The 22,347-nt window shown below is 33.8% G+C and overlaps 1 protein-coding gene across 6 annotated transcripts in view; it reads right to left on the bottom strand.

The window, feature by feature from the left end:
• The window catches only part of LOC128208972 (uncharacterized), a 40,631-nt gene extending 21,346 nt beyond the window's left edge, over nucleotides 1–19,285 (bottom strand). For 2 of the 6 annotated variants that reach the window (XM_052912742.1, XM_052912746.1), the window contains exons 1-4: nucleotides 19,186–19,285; nucleotides 11,005–11,069; nucleotides 6,789–6,863; nucleotides 213–342 (exon numbers count right to left, since the gene is read on the bottom strand). In XM_052912742.1, the coding sequence (XP_052768702.1) occupies nucleotides 213–339 (127 nt within the window). In that variant the 5' untranslated portion in view covers nucleotides 340–342; nucleotides 6,789–6,863; nucleotides 11,005–11,069; nucleotides 19,186–19,285. Of the gene's footprint in view, nucleotides 1–212; nucleotides 343–6,788; nucleotides 6,864–11,004; nucleotides 11,070–16,231; nucleotides 16,311–18,571; nucleotides 18,631–19,185 lie in introns of those variants that run through there. The other 4 variants (XM_052912745.1, XM_052912747.1, XM_052912744.1 and 1 more) reach the window with 3 other exon arrangements.
• Nucleotides 19,286–22,347: the final 3,062 nt, after the last annotated feature.

The following is a 22,347-nucleotide window of genomic DNA, read 5'->3' as shown; positions in this document are numbered from 1 at the left end:
TCTTGAGTCAGAGGCCGACACCTATACCACTAGACTACTTTCACCCTTACCATTTGGCGAAGCAAGATACTTTATTTTTTCTATACATTTGTTATCATTTCGCCTGTGTGTATGGGCCTTATTGAGAATTCTGATAATATTTATGGCCCATGGTGTGAATTCTGGCACATTTTTAGTCTTTTGGGACTTTTAAGATGGATGGGGCTTTTTACCTGTATATATGACATAGCTAGGATCAACCCTGGCATGGTCATACATTTCTATGAAGGCTGGATGGTACTGAGGAGGGAGAGGCGGAGGCTGCCAACACATGCACCACTCTTTAACTGTTTCATTCATGTCCTGTAATGGAATAAAAATCACTTAGTTCAATTATACAACAATGTCAGAACTCACATAATTGACTAGGCGCCAAAGAAATCATTTCAACTTATCTGGATCATTTGGCGTAGGTTTACAAATTCATCCTATGGATAATGCAACGAAGTGCTTTTATCTACAGTCCCACCCCTTTTGCTAGGTCTCGCTTGGCTTGAATTCTTCGTTGGTGTGAACTAGTTATAAAGGATGAATTCTTTAAACCGAAGGTTATCAACCCCTCTTGACTCGAATTTTCCTAGGCTTGAGGTATTTTCGCCGGTCCCTGGGAGATCAAGCCAACAGGGTTTAACTTCTTCAATACTTAAATAACATGATTGGTTTAATTTTAATTTTTGGATAAATATCAACCGATCAATCAGCATTTTGGCTAACCTTAACCAAACAAAAAAAAGGCGTGATTGGTTTATAGTATTTTTGGCTAAATTTAACCAAACCAAAAGATAAGCCAGTTTATACAATTGGCTCAGGCAACGGGTTAATTATAACGGGCCAAAGTAAAAATGATTTGGTTAGGTTAACACTATTTTCAAAAACAGGTTGGGTAGGTGGGCTTTTTATAACTTTTTTTATTAGGCTTTATGTACGAACATTTTTGTCATCATTGGAGAAAGGTGTTTAAGTAATCCAGCACTGTATTAAGCATTAAACATTTTAAACTTCATATGAAAACACTCTCTTAAAAAATAAAAACAATTACCAACTGACTTTAAAAACAGTAGGCTTGGTGCCTATTTCTTAGGAAGGGGATTTTTTCTTAAGGCATAGGGAATAACAATTTTGTTTATCTACAAATGTGGGTGAATTAAGCCAAAATTATACAAACATATGAATTATGGACGAACAATGGATATAATAATATCTCTGTACATCTTTCCAGATGTTCTTGTACCAGACGGAGATTCAAGTGTGTCTGATACCAAAAAGCCATATTGCAGAAACATAAACGATAAAGATTAAGAGCAAATCTAAGAAGCTTCCTGTTATCATACTTCATTCTACATATCTTACTTTAGTCCTGATAATATTTGTGCAAAACAGAAAACAACAACATGCAGACTTATACCTTATTCACTTAAAGTCCATGAATACATGATTCATTTTCCAGTCATTCCCAAGGAATAATAAGGCAGAGTTAAATCCATGTAATACCCTGGTCAACTACATCCCAATCAACAAGACAGATGGGGGGGGACTTGAAGAGTGATTACCTGTCCGCTAGATGCTTACTGTGGTGTAGGGCCATCAATAATAGTGGTGGAATGATTTCATTATTATTGCATGACACTCCATGGTACCCTGGGTCTGTATCACAGAAGTATCTTAATAAAATTTTAACATATTTAAACTTCAGTGTAAATATTGAAATTGTTATATTTCTTGAAAAAAAAACAACACCAAACTATTTTAAATGGATTTTTTATATTTCAAATTTTAAGTGTCCATATTTTAATTGCAGAATATACTCTTCGCATAACCCTTTATATCTGTGTAATAAAACAATTAAGGAAATTGTTTTGAATTTAAGGAAAATGTACATCATTCCATTTTTTTAAATAATATGGGGGGGGGGGGGGGGTGATTACCATATGACCAGCAATATTGGTAGTAGACTGATTTCACTTAACTTTATAAATACCTGAAGATCCCAAACTTAATCCACAATTTTAATAATACGGCCTCTTAAATTTGTTCAATTCATATGTCCATTTCTATCACAAATTAAATCGTTAATGGCTATTATGGGCTAATTTTACAAAACCTGCGATTATTACACTGCACCAAATTTAAGTACTCTCCAATTCTATATATGCATAACATGCTCTTTGGAACTCCATGGGAAAGCAATACTATAAGCATTCTGAAGTGGTATTCAAGGACATGGTCCTTTACCAGAGCTATAGATAACTTTTTACTTAAAGTGTATTGTACGCCCTTATATGTGTATTGTATGCCCTTATATAATGTCATCTTCCCATGAGATTTTGCTGAGAAAACCAGCGAGCGACCTTGCTCTCAACCAGCGAAAATTTTCAATAATTACATCTTCACACACTTTTTCCTTTTTGAGTTCCATTTTTTAAAATGATTTTATTTATAAGTAACTTAAACTGTACAGAGTATAGATGTTGTATGAAAATGCATTGTACAATAGTCAAGATGACCTTTTTTTTTTGGAGGGGGGGGGGGGGGGGGGTTCATCCCCACCAGGGTGACATGTCATTTATAATTCATTGTGCACTAACTCTTAAGTGTATGTGAAAGAAGATCAACGCTTAAAACTTATTACTTTACATTAAACAGTCACTCCGACTGTAACCCAGTTTTATCAAGAGGCAATATATATAAAATAAGTCAGTGGAAATCAAGACGACCTCTACTCAGTCTCTAAATTAGTCTTAAGGTATTGATAAAAAAAGAAGAGACATGCTTATGAATTCAAGCTGATAAACAAGAACACAGCGCAACAGATGCAATAGCTCGTCAAAGTTTTTTCTAGTTGATCAAGGCGCATAACAATTATCAAAGCCAGAGTCTTTGGCCTTTATATGTGCATATTGTCTATGGCAACCTGTGTACCAAGTTTCATATCGATGGCAACATGTGTACCAAGTTTCGTATCGATGGCAACATGTGTACCAAGTTTCGTATCGATGGCAACATGTGTACCAAGTTTCGTATCGATGGCAACATGTGTACCATGTATCGTATCGATGGCAACATGTGTACCATGTATCGTATCGATGGCAACATGTGTACCATGTATCGTATCGATGGCAACATGTGTACCAAGTATCGTATCGATGGCAACATGTGTACCATGTATCGTATCGATGGCAACATGTGTACCATGTATCGTATCGATGGCAAAATATTTGTATTGGAAAATCTTTTAACAGTTATAAAGTTATCACCAAGGTTTAAGTTTTCACTTAATGGTGCTGATCATGCCTCCAACACCCACAGAAACAACAACACCAACAATGTATTGTTTTTATCAAATGACGATGCTTGTTTCTAGTGTAAAACCAGCACTATATCTTTTATCATATTATACCTTACATAAATGTGTCCTTTATATGTACATATAAAGTCGATCGGTCCATATATCGGTGTATTTTTTTAATCAAAAACCCAGTTTTATAATGTCAGCAGTCCATATCATATATTTGGCCGGTCTGGACCTCGCCTAAAATAATATGGACCACAAACATCATATTATATGAACCACTGACGTCAAAAAACATATGAGCTAATACATGAATAATGTTAAATAGCAATACCCAATTTCCTTTAAATACAAAAGTTTCTCCTCTAAAGTTGAATAATAGACAATAGTAGACAATAAGTACATTCAAAAGAGTTGTAACAGCTTTTAACATTCAATCAATAAGTTTGATTTTCTCATTATTTCACTGCTAAAAGCAGACTGATTCTATAAACAAACATTTGAAAATGTTTACAAAGTTGTAGAAACATGGCTGGCCTTAGGTGGTGTATTTATCTCATAAATGCTCCAAGTTAATGCATAATTTATCCTGGTATGTGACTTTTATTTCCGAAGTCCATTTTCCTTCAGTATAAAACTTTCTTCTAAAATATTGATCGATTATTCCGATTACTTCCCCAAGAATATGGTTTAGAAGACATATAATTAATAGAGTTGAACTACGTGAATGTCCTACACATGACAAGTATTCAAGAGTTGTTGTTATATTCGATGTATAATTTTTGTTGAAATGTCATGGTTAAAGGTTAAAAAATTTACCAAAATAGATAGCTTAATGCGACATATTATCATAACAATTTGTTTCTGTAAACCTTTTAACTATTTTAGTGTTCAAAATTATGTTTTGTCTACCCAGCCTCTGTTTAAATTTAAATTTATCATTAAGTAAAAATGAAATTTAAGTGTATAAAAATTGTTTTAATCTATGATCCTAAAAAACAACAATAATTACCTTAGAAGTGACTATGTTGAAGACTAAAACTCCTTTTCGAACTTTGCATGTCTATACATCATGTAAACATATTAATGCCTGCAGCCTGTATAATATTTTTGGCAGTTAATAAATATCTTTTTAGATTCTTAACTTGTTTTTAAGTTTAATAATTTGGCCACCTTAGGCTAAGTGGTTTCCTTTAATTACCTTAATTGATGTCAACCTATCATATATTTTTCTTCAAAACAGTAGCACAATCCCTCAGGATACTCAGCTTCAATTTTAGAATTTTTGTACTGACAAGTTAATGATTTAATGATGCTTATCAAATCTGAGATCTGTATCATATTGTTAAAAACTTAGTATTTAAGATGAAGCCTGTGTCCTGAAAATCATAAAGGACTTGATTTTCAAATAAACTTCATCTTCATTATTCAGGTATGTTGTCATTATTTTTATATGTTACTTTTTGTGGTTAACTCAATTTATTTTATCAAAGTACTTTAAAATATAATAGTTTTAATATTTTATGAATTTATTATTAAAACATTTAGAAGTTATATTCATATAATAAGAAGTTTGAATTATGTGGAAATTATGTTATTCAATTATTTGTCTTAAAATATGAACTCACTTAGAAATGTACAGATGTTATTTCTGTTTGCAAGTATTTATAAAGTTCATTTTATTAAAGTTATTAAACAAACAATTATTAAATTAAACTAATTGTAATATGAAATGTTGTCAACCAGTTAACCTTTCACATGCATTTTTAAAAGCGAGTTGTATGCTAATTTCCCCAAATTAGTTTAAGTATTTGTAACATCTATTTGTACTTTGTGTTTATTGATATATATATATATATGTGTGTGTTTGCTTTCAAAATAAATAAAGGACTTGATTTTCAAATAAACTTCATCTTCATTATTCAGCTCATTCAGTGAAGCTCCCATTTTCGGGAACAATCTCCTCAGCGACCCGACAACTCCCGCGACCTCCTATTTGACATACTCTCGACAGCCGCACTAAGCGCGTCCCGACCGGCATAAAAGAAATGTCATACATTTTCGCGACGTCTTTTCTGTCAATATTTTTTGCAATGTGGCAATTCGTAAGAGGGCTCTAGAGCCAGCATAGCCGATTCGGATTGTCATTGATACAAGTTTAATTCAAATGAGATTCTCATCGAGCTCTGCGGGGTTTCTAACAAGAAAGACTCCGATCGTAATTAACTGTGGCTGTCGGGAGGCGGTCAGACGACCAAAAGTGAAACAGTAGTATGATTTATTTGCTTAATGCTTCTTTAGTGGGTCAACATTCAACTGATAATCTTGAATAATATTATATATCTAGATTTATAATCGGGGCAACAAGCTTAAAGTGTGATATCGACAACGATTTTTTCATTACTGCGAATAAATATGACGTGAGCGGCGGACTCAGCTGTCAGACTATGTAGTTAATCAAGCGTATCGCTGTTGATATCCTATATATTATTAAGTTAATTAATTCGGTATTTTAATGCTTTCACGGATTAACAATGACATGCATTTATCTTTAAAGCCGTTTTTAACCAGCAATGGTTCTTTATAACAATTTAAATTTAACCGTTTTGTAATCAACAAACGGATATCATGTAATGATCGACGACGACATAGCATATTGCCATGTGAAAATATGGACAGATTTTAACACTTAATCAGGAAAGCTGCAAGCAGATAATTAACACATAGTTTGTTTGATTGTGTCTTCTGCTTATACCAAAACACGTGATTGGACCAATTGCAAGCGTCTGCTAATTAACAGATAGGCTATAGAGTGATCAGTGTAGCGGAAAAAGCAGCTAGTCGCATCAGTCTCATGGTAACCAAGACACTTTTATGACCTATTGGATGTAGTTTTGAATGTGTGAATGACCCATGAATGTTTGTGTATTACAATTTCTACATCTTTTACTGACTTAGTCGTTTTGGACCGAAATTACAAAAAAATAATTTCGGACCAATTTTTTTTACACTTTTTGAAACTGAAATCGGTCTGGATTGGTCAAAATTGGTCCAGACCGGCAAATTGCCGGTTTTCAGAAGCCCTGATGGTAACCAATCGACAATGTTACACACCAAATATTTAAGCACTAGGCCTAATAGAATTTGCAAAAAAAGTTTTGTAATTTTTCCTTTAGGTTGCCATGGCAACCAGAGTTCAGCATGGAATTCATTTCTTTGAACAATTTTGAAAAAGCACCAACCAAGGATCATTCCTATGAAGTTTCATTAAAATTGTCCAAGGGGTTTAAGAGTAGAAGCTGCTCATAACCAATTGTTGACGCCGAACGACGGACACCGGACATAGACCGATCACAATAGCTCACTTTGAGCACTTTGTCCCCAGGTGAGCTAAAATAGAAAAAAATACTTAACTTGTAAATCCTCTAAAATAAAAGGAATTTCTAAATGTGGTACTTACCTTTATAATGGTGGGGGTCTACTGATATCCATGGTCAATATGTATAATCAGATGCTTTTCAAAATGTTTTATTTTCTGAAAGAAAAGAAAACTGAATTTCACATCACAGTAGATGGTTAGAAATCCCATTGACTATCATAGAATAATTATCAAATCCGGTTTTATCCTTTAAATTCACCAAATAAATAAAACATCAATTTCTTATTGTACGAGATATCCACCAACCAAGTTTCAATTTCCTTGAGGACTGGCTTTTTTTGTTAAACAGACAGTTCCTGTTAATCTGTTAATATAAGAGGTTTGCACCCAGGAGAATTTATCTTCCTACGGACTAAAAACTCTGGGAGTGCACTTTGAACAATCCCTGTACAACAGCCATGCAGCTGATAGCCAATAGACAAAGCAGTAAGGAAATATATTTGCGGTGACTGTTGGTACTCCATACAAATATGTCCAGCTTGGATGTCAGAGCCTTGATATATATTGGAAAACTTCAATCACTTTACATATATATAGGAAAACTTCACATAACAAACTCAAGATGATGTACATTGAATTCTTCGTAAGACATCCCTGAACAATGGATATCAGACTTCATAATGACAGAGCCATACATCATCATCACTAATATAATTCCAACAAACTCCGCTCAAAAATTGCTACCATCAGGTCACATCAAATATATGTTAGTTCCACCAATTTTGTCTCACCTACCTTTTGAAAAATGCAAAAAAAAACATTATGACCACTCCTACTTCACCCCACTACCCCCACCTACCCCAAGTTAAAAACAATTATTACAATGTCAGACAACACTTGTTTGTGAAGTCATGTAACCTCAAGCGACCATAAGTTAATTGCTAGATTTTCAACGCGCCCCAACACCTCTTTTTCCGCTGCCCATTATATTGTACTGGCTAAAATAAAAATGTTGAACTAGTGTCTGTATTTGTGTATCGGTCCAGTACTGTCTGGGAACAGCATTAATTCATACGCGTTAATTCATACCTACGGTGTTGATATACACCAATCACATATAAAAAATGGAGAATTGTTACCATGGCTGTCTAGAAACTCTTGTTTATGGTCCCTAATGCAATAAGAAAGATCATGAACACATATTCAACAGTGAAACAGTCATCTAAAAAAAGAAAAAAAATATCCATCCCCCTTCCACAATTAATTTATATTGGTCGGAGGCAAAGCAAAGTGATATTATGTCTGTGACAACTTCCAGGAGATTGAAACAGGTAGATGAAACAAATATTTTGTGGGAATAATTTTGTTATTGTTCAGGATTGTCATATTGGAAAAACATGTTTTTGCCTTCGCCCATGCACTCCTGATTTTTTAGAGAACGTGATTTTTTTTTTTTCACTTGCTTGTCCCCTCAAATTATTCTCCGCCAAAATCGCTAAAAAACACTATAAAATTAGTGTGGGTTAACCTTTCAATTAATCAGTTGTGAAATAATTTATAGGAAGGGATGTAATATTACACAAGTGCACTCCTAGTTGCTTTCCATATGAGACTTGTTACCTCAAGATTTATTTACAAACCAATTTGTGTTTCCACTTTCGACCACACTACGACCACACTGTAACGTGATTAATTTGTATTGAAACTTGAGAGGTTAAAGTTTCCAGTCACCCACATTAACCTTTCAATTTAACGTTAACTACATCCCATAATATATATACATTAGACCATCAACATTAACCGAAATTCATCATTAAACAGGCAGGTTTTATGCATCGATTTTGTAAATGAACCTGATAGTGAACCACATGGTCATTTTTAGGATTCTGCTTAACTGAAGTATATCGCAGTCCTAATGCTAAAAGGCCCTAAACCACAATATATCCAATTTCACTTTTAATAGTTCTTTATACCATTATTCCACTATCAGTAAAAGTGCAGAACTATAAACAAAGATGCTGGTGTATAATTATTTTGTTACGCTAAATTTAAGTAAAATTTTAAAGCAGCTGGATTACAGCAAGATGGATCTCCTCTAAGGCATAAAAAATTAGGTTTGTTTCTGGTTACATGACCAACCCTATTTATTTGCCACAACTCAAATGTTTTAATTGCCAAAAATGAGATAAAAAATCACTTTCAAAAGAATTGCGGCATCCAAAATTATTTGTCCAAAAACATGGAATTTGCTAATTTCACAATTGCATTTGTTTTCAGCACAACGCAGACAATGACACAAAGGCTATGATAAGACCTTCACTTATTTTCTTTGAAAGACAAATGAGCTTAAAAAGATTGTTCCTCTAACCAACAATGTAAACAATAATAAACAATCTACTTTCAGAACAATAGATCCTCCTTTGAAACTAGATTTTCAAATAACCATCGTTGACCTGCCATTCACAGGAGTGAATCCTGTTTTAAATTAGAACAAAAGCCCTGATTTTCTCACTATCTCTCGGATAAAAACAGACTAATCATTCTATTGCAAATACTTGTTTACAACGTTGCATAAGCATCGATTGGGCCCAATCATCGATGGCCTTATGTCCTGTAATGCATCAACCCATAAATACCCAATCCTAATGCAATATTTATCCTGGTTTGTGGTTTTATTTCACAAGTCCATTTCCCTTCCAGTGATTTTTTTGGGTGCAATTTACTGCCTTCTAAAGGCTGTTTTCCCTTGCAAAATATTGTTAATTTTTCCCGAAATTCCATTCCTTAATATTTTCCCGATTTGACAAAGACAGATTCCGTTAATGAATAAAGAAGCAAGGTTTTCTTGAACATATAAAAAAATCTTGACTAGGATTAGCCTTCAAAAGTAAAAACATGTATAAGTTCTATTATGTTAGCTACATGTATTTTGACATGATATTGTATTTTCCCCAAGGTAGAACTTTTTCCGAAATTAAAAGGCACAGGCTGTAAAAAAATCCCCAAAATATCACTGCCTTCAGTATCAAACTGTTATTGATTATATCAATGGAATATTCAGATTATCTTCCAAAAGTATCAGTTAAAGTTGAAAACAATGAATAATACTTTCTTGTTTCATATATGGCATGTAATATTTACTTTACCCACAGCACAATTTGATAAATTTATACATGAGCACATTAGCGTGACAATTTCAATCACAAGGAATGGTTTTATTCCATATTTTCAATAACTAGACAAGTGTTTCTGTAATCAAAAATTGATGTCTTCCCCTCTGCACATTGTCTCAATATCGTGAACATAATATGTGGCAAGTTATTTTAAATCCTTCAAGAGGTTCAAAAGATTTGGAGCGGACACAAAATGAAGTAATATGACCTTTGACCTTTAACTGTGATCTTGACCTTGAACCAAGCTGGTTGAAACATGGCTCTGCACATCTTCTCAATATGGTGAACATATTTGGCAAGTTAATTCAAAATCCTTTCTGCAGTTCAAGAGATATGAAGCGGACACAAAATGTAGTCATATGACCTTAAACCTCCAAGTGTGACATTGACCTTGAATCAAGCTGGTTGTAACATGTGCTTTACACATTGTCTCAATGTGTTCAACATTTGTGGTGAGTCATTTCAAAATCCTTCAAGTGATTCAAGAGATATGGAGCAGACACAAAATGAAGTCATATCACCTTTGACCTCTAAGTGTGACCTTGACCTTGAACCAAGCTGGTTGTCACATGCACTCTGCAAATCTTCTCAATATGGTTAACATTTGTGTTGAGTTCTTTCAAAATCCTTCAAGCGGTTAAAAAGATATGGAGCAGCCACTAAATGAGGTCATATGACCTTTGACCTCTTCCTGTGACCTTGAACAAAGCTGGTTGTTACATGTGCTTTGCACATCATCGCAATACAAGAAGTTCAAGAAATATGGCGCGACACAATTGTGTTAAACAGACAACTCAAACCAAAAACATTATGTCTCCCAATTCATGGGAGAGACATAAAAAGCATGCAGAATAAGTGTGGAGTTGTAATTTATCCGCATCATTGTAATTAAACAGTTAAGCACCGCCTACATGTTACTGTTTTGATATGAATGTTTAATTATAGGCGAAAACAAAGGAAACATGATACAAATATTGTAACATAATGATGTTGTACATATTATGTTATAATTGATGTAAATAATTGATGTTACCAGTAATAATTTCTGTTGAATAAAATTTGAATAGAGGAAAAAGTTGAAAAATAAAAATAGATCTAAAACTTAAAAAAAATCTGGTACTTACCTTTAAGATGGTGGGGGTCTATGGATATCCATGGTCAATGTGTTTAATTGCCCTGCCAATATACTCTGAAAGAAAAACACACAGAAATTTCACATCAGCATAGCTGGTTAGCAATTCCTTATTAATTTATAATTACCCAATCATATTTATCATGAAGTTAAACCCTGTAAAATAAAACATCAATTTTTAACAGCATCCTTATTGTTAAAATACACCAACGAAGTTTAAATTTCCTTGAGATCTCATCTTCATGACAGTTCCTGTTACTGGTTAATCAGACAGTTCCTGTTACCGGGTAATTTTATATCTAAAGAAGAATGCACTCCAGAGAATTTTTTCTTCCTACTTCTTATCCTGTTGACTAATACAGGGGAATGCACTTTGAAAAGTCCCTGAAACAGCTGTCAGTACAGCATGCATAATTGAGGACTATGACCAAGCCCGTTGTCCGCCCACATATATATTGGAAAATTCCAATCTCTTAACAAAGATGATGCACATGTATAAAATTCTTTGTAAGACATCTTTGAACAATGGACATCGGACTCTATATTGACAGGGCCATACATTTTTATCACTCATATATTTCCAACCATTCCAGCTTATATGAAATCTTTGAACAATGGACATTGGACTCCATAATGACAGAGTCATATACATTTTTATCACTCATATAATTCCAACCATCTCAGCTCATATGACATCTTTGAACAATGGACATCGGACTCTATATTGACAGGGCCATACATTTTTATCACTCATATAATTCCAACCATTCCAGCTCATAAGACATCTTTGAACAATGGACATTGGACTCCATAATGACAGAGTCATACATTTTTATCACTCATATAATTCCAACCATTCCAGCTTATATGACATCTTTGAACAATGGACATTGGACTCCATAATGACAGAGTCATATACATTTTTATCACTCATATAATTCCAACCATTCCAGCTCATAAGACATCTTTGAACAATGGACATCGGACTCTATATTGACAGGGCCATACATTTTTATCACTCATATAATTCCAACCATCCCAGCTTATATGACATCTTTGAACAATGGATATTGGACTCCATAATGACAGAGTCATACATTTTTATCACTCATATAATTCCAACCATCCCAGCTTATATGACATCTTTGAAAAATGGATATTGGACTCCATAATGACAGAGTCATACATTTTTATCACTCATATAATTCCAACCATCCCAGCTTACAAGACATCTTTGAACAATGGATATTGGACCTAGCCTTTCAAAATTGATGTTTTGATCTACGGATTATTATTTTTTCGAGCGACTGCTTTCCTTATCACCCAAAACTCACAAAAAAAAAAGGTCATAAGACGCCATGTTGCATAAAGCAATGAAAAACATGTTATATTACGCCTGTGACGACATCCCAAAGTCAGAAACAGGTACTTGAAATAAATATTTTGTTGGGTATTTACATTAAATTACATGAAGAAGGGGGAATAATGTTGTCTTTTTCAGGAGTATCATTCTAAATATTAATTATTGAAATAATATAATGGATTCGCCTTCTCCCATTCCTGTTTTTAAGCAAAAAGTGTTTTTTTAGTTCGCTCCTATTATTCTCAGCAAAAATCTGTACAACAATGCATTTAATTGGAATGGCCTTAGCTTTTACTGGATCATAGTTGTAAAAATGAATTAAGGGAATCAGGGGATGTAACAAAACACCATGCACTCTTAGTTACTTTCCACATGAAACTCGTTACCTCAAGATTTATTTACAAACATACAAAATCAATCTGTGTTTCCATGTTAGACCACACTTCATGATTAATTTGTCATGTAATTTGGGTAGTTCAAGTTTCCAGAACCACCATTAACCTTTCAATTTAATGCAAACTACATCCCATATATATCACAGGCCATTATAATTTACCAGATTCATCATCAGGCATGCAGGTTTAAGGGTCTTCCACAGTGCATTACTGGGTGGGGAAGGCCAAAATTTAAAAAGTTTCAAAAATTCATGTTAGGTGGTTAAGATTTGAGGAACAATCTCTTTTTTTAATACATACATCTTTTGCGACATGTTTTGTGGTAATATGGAGTTGACCATCTTTACCAAAGAAGATTTTGTCAGCTTTTGAATATTTTTGGAAAAGTCTGTTGACAAAATAACTTTATCTTTGTGACAAAACTAGTGATGGGCAATCAGCTTGGATTTTCATAATTGATTAATCTGAGACCCTAACCTATTGATTAATCAAAAAAGATCTATCTATCTATTTTTAAACATTTCCTTTTTTGGTCCTTAAAACAATTTTCACACAGTGGAAGGCCCTTAACACATTAATTTTGTATTAAACCTCATGGCAAACCACCGAACACATGGTCAATTTAAGGATTCTGCTGAAGTAAAGTGTAATTATTTTGTAGTGCTATCGACAAAACATACCAAACCACAACATATCAAATGTTCACTTTAAGCCTTATGGTACTACCACACAAAAAGTAAAAGTGCAGAACCATTAAAGGAGGCTGGTGTATAATTAGGCCAATGTAATTAAATTGCTTTATTTTCATCCATTTTTTTTTAAATGGGGGCAGAGAGTGACATAATTTTTTTTTTCTTTTTTCTTAGAAGACTGTTTCACCATTGAGAAAATATGTTCATGCTCTTTCTTATTGAACAAGGAGCCATATACATGTGTTTCTAGACAAACTACTAACACCATTGTAACAATTCTGCTTTTTTACATGTGAATGTTATACATCGACCATGTAGGTATGAATGAACGCCAGGACAGTACCGGAGCAATACGCTAATAAAAACAAATATCAAATGGAAAAAAGGCGGGGAGGGGGACTGAGTTAATCATATATTGGGCCATGACATCTCACTTAATCATCTATTTACCTGATAACTTAAACTGCGTTAAATGTTTAACTATAATGTTATGCTGCTTAACATAAGCCCCGCATCAATTTCCCACATGGGCGGATTTACCTGTTGGGTATTTTTTTTACAAGCATATATATCTATATAATAGAAATTAAGAAAATTGAATATTTTAAATAAAATGCCAATAGATTGAAGATTGAATGAACGAGTTCTCAATGTATATTCTGATTGGCTGACATGCAATAGCCCCACCTCCTGCCGATGTTTCCGTATTTGGCTCTATCTAATTATTGGATTAGAAGATGACCAATTATGAATACACAGGTCGTCTGCTCACTACACAAATGTCATATGACTTGGACAAGGCACATGGGAAGATGAAAGGGCAGTACGGCATATTTTAAGCAGACAAATTGGGGGCATGGTGACGCCTAGCGGGAACACTATTATCATAAATATTACGTAATTTGTCTAAATTATGACAGCGGATTAAGGGCTGCTGCTCTTTCATCATGATTTCAATAGTAAAAAGGGCACTAACGGAATAATTGGCCCTAATAGAGTATTTGTGAAAAGGGCACTACTCAAAAAGGGGGCAGGGCGATAAGAAAAGGGGCACGGGCGCCATTGAAAAACGGCCTAGCTGGAGCACTGAAGTAGGTTGGTTGGTTGAGTACCATTGTATAAAGTCTCAATGCAATACCTCAAGTAGTTGCTGAGATATTAACCTATATATTCAAATAATTGTTATCCAACTTCATTAATTTAGTATGTAAGATAGTTGGGAATACATATCCAAAGTTTCAATGCAACAACTGATGTATTTACTGAGATAATGACTTAAAGGTGCTTACATGCAAAACCTTAACCAAGGTGTGACGCCGCCGCCGGTGCTGACAACGCCAGGGTGAGTAGTATAGCTCTCCTTATTCTTCGAATAGTCGAGCTAAAAATGACGTAATAAATTTATGTATTTATAACAATTTCCTTCCTATATTTGTTTTACATTGTCAATCATTTACTGTAAAAACCTGCTCAAAATCAAAATAGTCCCTTGGGAAATCAATTGTTGCCTATAATGACAAGAAAAAGTCACATTGCAAAATTTACCCCACCTCAGTAGGCTTGGGGAAATTTAATAGTGCATTATTCAACAAATTAAATATGCTCACTCATTTGGTCACAGTCACACCCTTTGATAGTTTGTACTAAGTGAACTATTACATATACCTCAAGAGGATAATATATAGCGAAACAGATTTATTTGCTACTTTCAATATTGAATGTCCTTTTAAAACCCTTTCACTTTCACCCAGAAGTATAATAGGCTGGCAAACAGTTTCATCGTATCATATACCTCTGTAGTTATTTATTTATTTATTAGTTTCATCATATGGTATTACCATATACCACTGTACTTAATACTATTCATTCATTCATTCATTCATTCATTCATTCATTCATTCATTCATCCATCCATCCATCCATCCATCCATCCATCCATCCATCCATCCATCCATCCATCCATCCATCCATCCATCCATCCATCCATCCATCCATCCATCCATCCATCCATTCATTCATTCATTCATTCATTCATTCATTTATTTATTTATTTCATCATATGTATCTAGTTTATAAACCTTTGAAGATTTATTCAGAAGATGACTTTAACACCATTTTCCAATGATGACAATTACGTTCTTATATATAGCCTAGTAAAAACAAAATACCTACCCTACCTGATTTAGAAAAGGATGCAACCCAAACCAAATTAATTTATTTGGGGCCTAAGGCAAAAAAATTTAAAATGGTTTGGTTAGGGTTACATCCTTTTCAAAAATAAATTAAGCTTTAAAGTTTTTTAACTACATAAAAAAACACACACTAAATTTTTTTTTATTTCATTTTTTTAACAACTGACTATAAAAACAGTAGGGCCGGCACCTATTTCGTAGGTAGGGTCCCGTAACCTGAACCAAAAGTAATTTTTAAGGCCAAGGTATTAAAAAGGTAGATAAAAAATGCATTAATTAATTTCAATGCTCTTTGTAAATGTACATTTCCATTGTCAGGGAATAAAGAAATATAGCGATAATCGATTCTGAGATTTAATATATATATTATATAACGATTATCAACAACCTCTATTTATGACAGTACTTGATTATCATTTTATCCCTAGTAACCAGACTACATAATTACAGTCCCGTACAACGATTTCCAGACAGACAAACAATGGAAGAAATCTAGAATCTAAACATATTGATAAACAGCACTAGAATATGAATATAAGATATTAATATTCATGGCCACCTATAACTTACATCTTACCTTAAAATCTGAGAACAAAATTCACGAATCCAAGGTTACGTGAAAGACTGTGAAAGTTCAGTGAAAACAATAAATTCCCATCACAGTTTATTGATTTCGTGAATCACCCATATTTTACAGTCAATCTGTAAGTATTTCCCAATAATATTGTCAAGGTGGGATTGATAAAATATCACACGGAAACAGCAGTTACATAATTTATCCAAAGGAATTTTTCATAAAATATTTACCTATACAAAATGTTTGATATTAAAATTTCATATTTTCCAATGTTTAATCTTGTATTAAAACAAACAAAAAACACAACATAATCATTGATGCCTTCGAGTGCATGTATAATTTATGTTCAACACACTGAATGAGCCATAAAGAACATGGTTTATGAACAATAAACCGATCCCTGCACATCACATGTGTGCGATTCAATGACCATAAAAACACACCATAACCCTCACCATTATCTGTAATTTTGTCACTTTCACACACCAACCATACCATTCATGATAAGCTATAATCATATATCTAGGCTTATTTCATGAAATAATTTGCCTGGGAAACAACTTATACTGGGTCATCGTTTCAAATTTCAGTTTTCAAGTGTACTGTTTATACATGTCAGTAAGTTCTCAAAATCTGTCATAATTCATCATTATAACAACTTCAAGACAAGATCGCCGTAGCTAGTCTTTTATTTTATTGTCAAAAAAGGGAAATAACTCAATAATTGGTAAAGCAAGAGTTACAGTCCTTGCAATACATGTCATGATGTGTGTGTCATCTCTAGCAACATGTGTACCAAGTTTCAATATATCATCTTGAAAGTTTTATCATTTTGGCCAAGGTTAAAAAAAATGCATAATGACTACACTGGCACCAAGGCTTAGACAATACCTTGACTTTTTTCTATACAACAACAGACGATTTGATTATAAGTGAAACCACTTTCCTACAGAAATAAACAATTTTTCTGTATATTATATGCATAAAAGGATATAAAATTTATTTAATTGTATTTTTTAAGAAGGGTGCTCCAAATTCTATGCCAACTTAACTACAATTTGTGATTGACGTCCTTGAAATTGTGTCCAAGCCCTGTACACCCTGAAGTTTGGAGTAATTTAAAGTAATTTAAACTATGTTAACTTTTTTTTCGTATATTTTATCTCTAAAATTTGAGCCCCAATAATTTACAATGTAACACCTCAAAGTGTGACCTTTACCTTGAGGTGGGGACAAAGGGCTTTTTGCGTGACCCATTACATTAGTGTGCCTAGCATTATTTCAAACTCGGGCAGTGCATGACCAAGTAACAGCTGTTCTGAACCTAAAGTCTCAAACTTGGACACTAATGAATATATGGGCCCTGAATCATGAAACATGTCAAAGAGTTATTGAAACTGTGGATCTAGAAGCCTTTTTACCACTGTGGGCCTTAATGGGACTCACATGTTTAAGTACCAAAATATTTTTTTCTGGTAATGTATCTGAAAACAATACAAAATGTAGCTCATTTTATAATTATTGGACTGTTCGATATTGAAATTGCAGAAAAATACAAGCCATAAAAAACAACCAGGTAGTAGGGGGAGTGAAGATTTAATATTTAACAATTATCTAACAACTCTTGAAAGTTATAAGCATAATTTATTTTGTTTATCAGAAAAACAAATTTTTATCAAAGATATTGTCATATAACCATTTGTTTATGAATCCGATGTTGTTTTCCAGTAGTGTATATGTCGGAGAGCGTACTGCACAAAGTAAAACACCATGCAAGGTTGTCCGATTAGCGCAGTGGTTAGCCCATTCGCATCTCATCAAGGCGACCTGGGTTTGATTCCCGGCCAGGGCGCATGTGAGTTTGGTTTGTGGTCAGCAAGCCGGACAATTGGAGTTCCTCCGGGTACTCCTGTTTCCCCCACAACACAAGACCACACTTTCGCTTAACATCGTGCCAATAAGAGTGATTACGGTAATATAATTTTGTAATAACTTGTTTCACAATCTTTTAAACTAAATAAACTAAAACACCATGCAGCATGTGTTCATGTTTAACCAGTTAATATCTAAATACCTTCTTATACCTTGTAAATGTAAAATTAGAAAGAGAGGCTTTGAAAAAGCAAGCTTTCAAACAAAATTTATTGGACCAGCAAATTTTCTTTTGGACTGACATAATTTCAGAGGCTGTCAGTCTGAATGACTGTCACTTTCTCTGAACTTTTGTGATGTCTAGAATGAAATATTAATTTACATTTTTCACTTATATATATATATATATACTTAAATACTCATATATCATTGAAATAGGATAAAAATAAAAGGTCTGTATATGCTTACTTGTAGTCCATATAAACAGCCACTTCAAAGTCTTTGACGATTTTTGTTTCAGGAACTCTACGTTTTATGCCAATAAAGGGGAACATAATAAATGTCCAAATGTTAAAAAGTTCCCTTTTTGCGCATTGTGGCTAGCAAGTAGCATCCTTGCGAAACAGCACATGAGTGAGATGTTCATGCATTCAGACAATGTATTATTAACATTGATAGCTTGTTAACGACCAGATCAATACCACAGAAACCACTTAATTGAATCCAACAAGCATTTCTTTTAACTTCTGACATAGAATTATGTGATCTAAACATATTGTCATCTTTAGTTCATGTTTTATTCATTAATTTAATTTAAGAGACAAGAATCCATTATTATTGAATGTTTAAAGAAAAACAAAAAAACTATGTCTTGTGACTACCAATATTGATTTTAAATATAACTGTTGTGGGAATGAACGAATGAAATGTTTGAACTGGTACGGAACTTTAGGGTTCGAATCGCTACAATTTTTAACCGATTTCCGCGTTCCAATTCTAAAAAAAAATCTAAACATTATAAGATAATAGCTTAAGTCGTGAATAAAATAAAATGTTTTATCTAAAAAAACAGACAAACTTACCGGTTTTATCGGATTTTTAGGCCGTTAACCGAACAAAAAAACAAAGGTTTCATAATTCCACAAACGCTCGTTACGAGCCACACCAAAGTTCGGTCACCGGTACGCGCATCATTCAGGACCAGATCACAAAACTGCTTGGTCCATAGCGTCTCAAACGTAAACGTTGCACATTAAACTACATATTGCAATTTGAGATTTATATTTCAACAACATAATTTCCAAAATGATGTTATGTGCGCGTTTGAATTGGCACGTGTAATAAATTAACTTTAAACTACAATTTTAGGCATAATTTATAATAACAAGAACAAGAGCTGTCACAGAGACAGCACGCTCGTCTATTCCGCTGCTTTTAAGATAAGAATTGCAAAGTTTTAGTGAAACATGCATGGATCACTGTAAAAAAAGATTAAATACAAAACCTTATCCAGAATTTCTAAGTCAACAAGTAAAGGGGCAAAATTTGTAATATATATGCAAGATAGAGTTATACTTGATTGTTTAAAGTTTCAATGTAGTTTCCAAGTAGCTGCTGAGTTAATTGACTTACATGTGCTTACATGCAAAACCTTAACCATAATTGCTAAGTTGAATAATAAAGGGGCAAAATTTATATCATATGCAAGTTAGAGTTATCTTACTTGATTAATTAAGAAGGTTGAATGGTTGGGAGCACATGTATAAAGTTTCAATGCAATACATCAAGAAGTTGCTGAGATATTAACCTATGTGTGCTTACATGCAAAACCTTAACCAGAATTTCTGTGTTGAATAATAAAGGGCAAATATTTGCATTATCTGCATGTTAGAGTTAACTAACTTGATTAATTAAGTATGTTGGATAGTTGGGAACACATGTCTTAAGTTTCAATGCAATTCATGATGTATTTGCTGAGATATTGACTTAAATGTGGTTACATGCAAAACCTTAACCAGAATTTCTTAGTCGAAAAATAAAGGGCCTAATTAGCATTATATGCAAAATAGAGTTATCTAACTTGGTTTTTCAAGTAGGTTGGATGGTTGAGTACCATTGTATAAAGTCTCAATGCAATACATGATGCATTTGCTGAGATATAAACCTATGCATGCTTACATGCTAAACCTTAACCAGAATTTCTAAGTCAAATAATAAAGGCCCTTAATTTGCATTACCCTGTATATTCAAGTTAGTGTTATCTAGCTTGATTAATTAAGTAGGTTTGATAGTTTGGAATACATATCTAAAGTTTCAATGCAATACATGATGCATTTGCTGAGATAATGACCTAAAGGTGCTTACATGCAAAACCTTAACCAAGGTGTGACGCCGACCCGGACGCTTGGGTGAGTAGTATAGCTCTCCTTATTCTTCAAATAGTCGAGCTAAACATTGTTTGTTTCAATGTTAGATAACAATGTATTTCACCTCGTTAACACCAAAAGTGAATATTTTACTCGTGGCTTTGCCATTCGCAAAATATATCTTTTGGTGCTTTGGTGTGAAATATATTACGATCTTACACTGAAACAAACAATTATCCTTCCTAGCTTGTGTTCTGGTCATAATGACTTGAATTGCACAATATTATAACAGGTTATAAGTTATTATAAACATCAACATATTTCATACCGTATGGGCGGCCCCAGGTGACGTCATCACGGCCTGAAGTAAGAACTTGGTCCCCATGACATTTGCCTCTAAGAAGAACACAACCAGTCCCAGCCCTCTAAGTGTTTGAAAAAGTGTCGAAATAAGCGAATCTAGTTTCCCACGTTAACCATATGGGTGGCCCCAGGTAATGCCATCACGGCCTGAAGTAAGAACGTAGTCCCCATGACATTCGCCTTTCATACCATAAGTACTGGAAGTCCAATTGTTTTTCTTTTTTGAATCTGGTAACACCATCATTTCTTAAGAAGTCACTGGGCTACTAGATTACAGTTAAATCGCCCGGATAGCTTAGTGGTAGATTATCCGCTTCGGATTCAGAAGGTCCTGGGTTCAATCCCCGACCGCATCATACCGAAAGACGAAATTGGTACCACTTCTCCCTAGCTTGGTGCTCGTCATAAGAGGGCAGTTCTGGAAAACTATAGTACTCAGTACCAGTTTAAACCCAGGAAAATGTCTTAATACAGGGCACATTACATAACCAAGGCCTGTATTTGAAATAAGCTAGAATATTGCACTCAGTTTCTTACAACTCTGCTGGATATCTAGTTGTGACTTGAAATTGCCATGACACTTCTAACTCACTCACATGTCACTTATGGCATTTAAATACTCTTAAATAAAGTCATGATTGTATCAAAGCTGGGTCAAGCCTTAATGCAGCCAATGGGAACCAGGCAGGCCTTTAAAAACACGAAAAAATTTATTAAAATTCCAGATTTATACCCAAGCTACATTGTCCAACAATGTCCTCCAATCATACTGTAGAAGGGATACCTTTTTCATAATTGTTGCCAAGATTTTGAACTAAGTCAAGTTCTCATATTTGCGTTGTCATGGATACCAGAAATATAAATGTAGCATTTTATAAATTCACTATATTTCTACTATCAATGTAGACTGCATTGAACTTTATTTGTATTTGCAATCATTTTCAATAACATAAATTTTGTCCATTTTATGTTAAAATTCTGCTCACTTCCGGAACAATTTTCATATAGAATGTCCATGACACCATCCAAATGATATTCTTTAAAAACAGCTATTTAAACATTTGTCTTTATTGCGCTTGGAACAATTAATGATTATTCTCTTAAATGGAAAAAATAATATAAAGTAAATAATGCTTTTGAGGCTTCAGACAAACTTCAAAGAAACTGGTCAAAAGGTTTTAGAGATATTGCTTAAAATGCTAGACACCAGATGGTCCACAAATCGTCAAATACAGTATTTCCTCAAAACAAATCTAGAATTGTCAATGTGAGCTAGCATGAGGCCGATGATACATCACTTGACATGGTTTAAATAATGAAAGCAACAATCATGCTGCTGTCCCATCTGAGTATCCCTGTTTGAAATAGCGCATAATGATTTCCAAGTTTAAATCAAATCTGTTTATGAGTACAGATAAATATACTGATGCTATTGTTAAATTACCGGGATTTACATGGTAGACAACCCTAGTAAATTTCGAATTGGTAAATGAGCATAAACTGTGGAAGATGCAT

The sequence above is a fragment of the Mya arenaria genome, chromosome 11 (genome assembly GCF_026914265.1).
Source record: "Mya arenaria isolate MELC-2E11 chromosome 11, ASM2691426v1".
NCBI classification, from domain to species: domain Eukaryota; kingdom Metazoa; phylum Mollusca; class Bivalvia; order Myida; family Myidae; genus Mya; species Mya arenaria.
The sequence above is the reverse complement of the archived record's forward strand: the minus strand, read 5'-3'. Positions and strand labels throughout refer to the sequence as shown.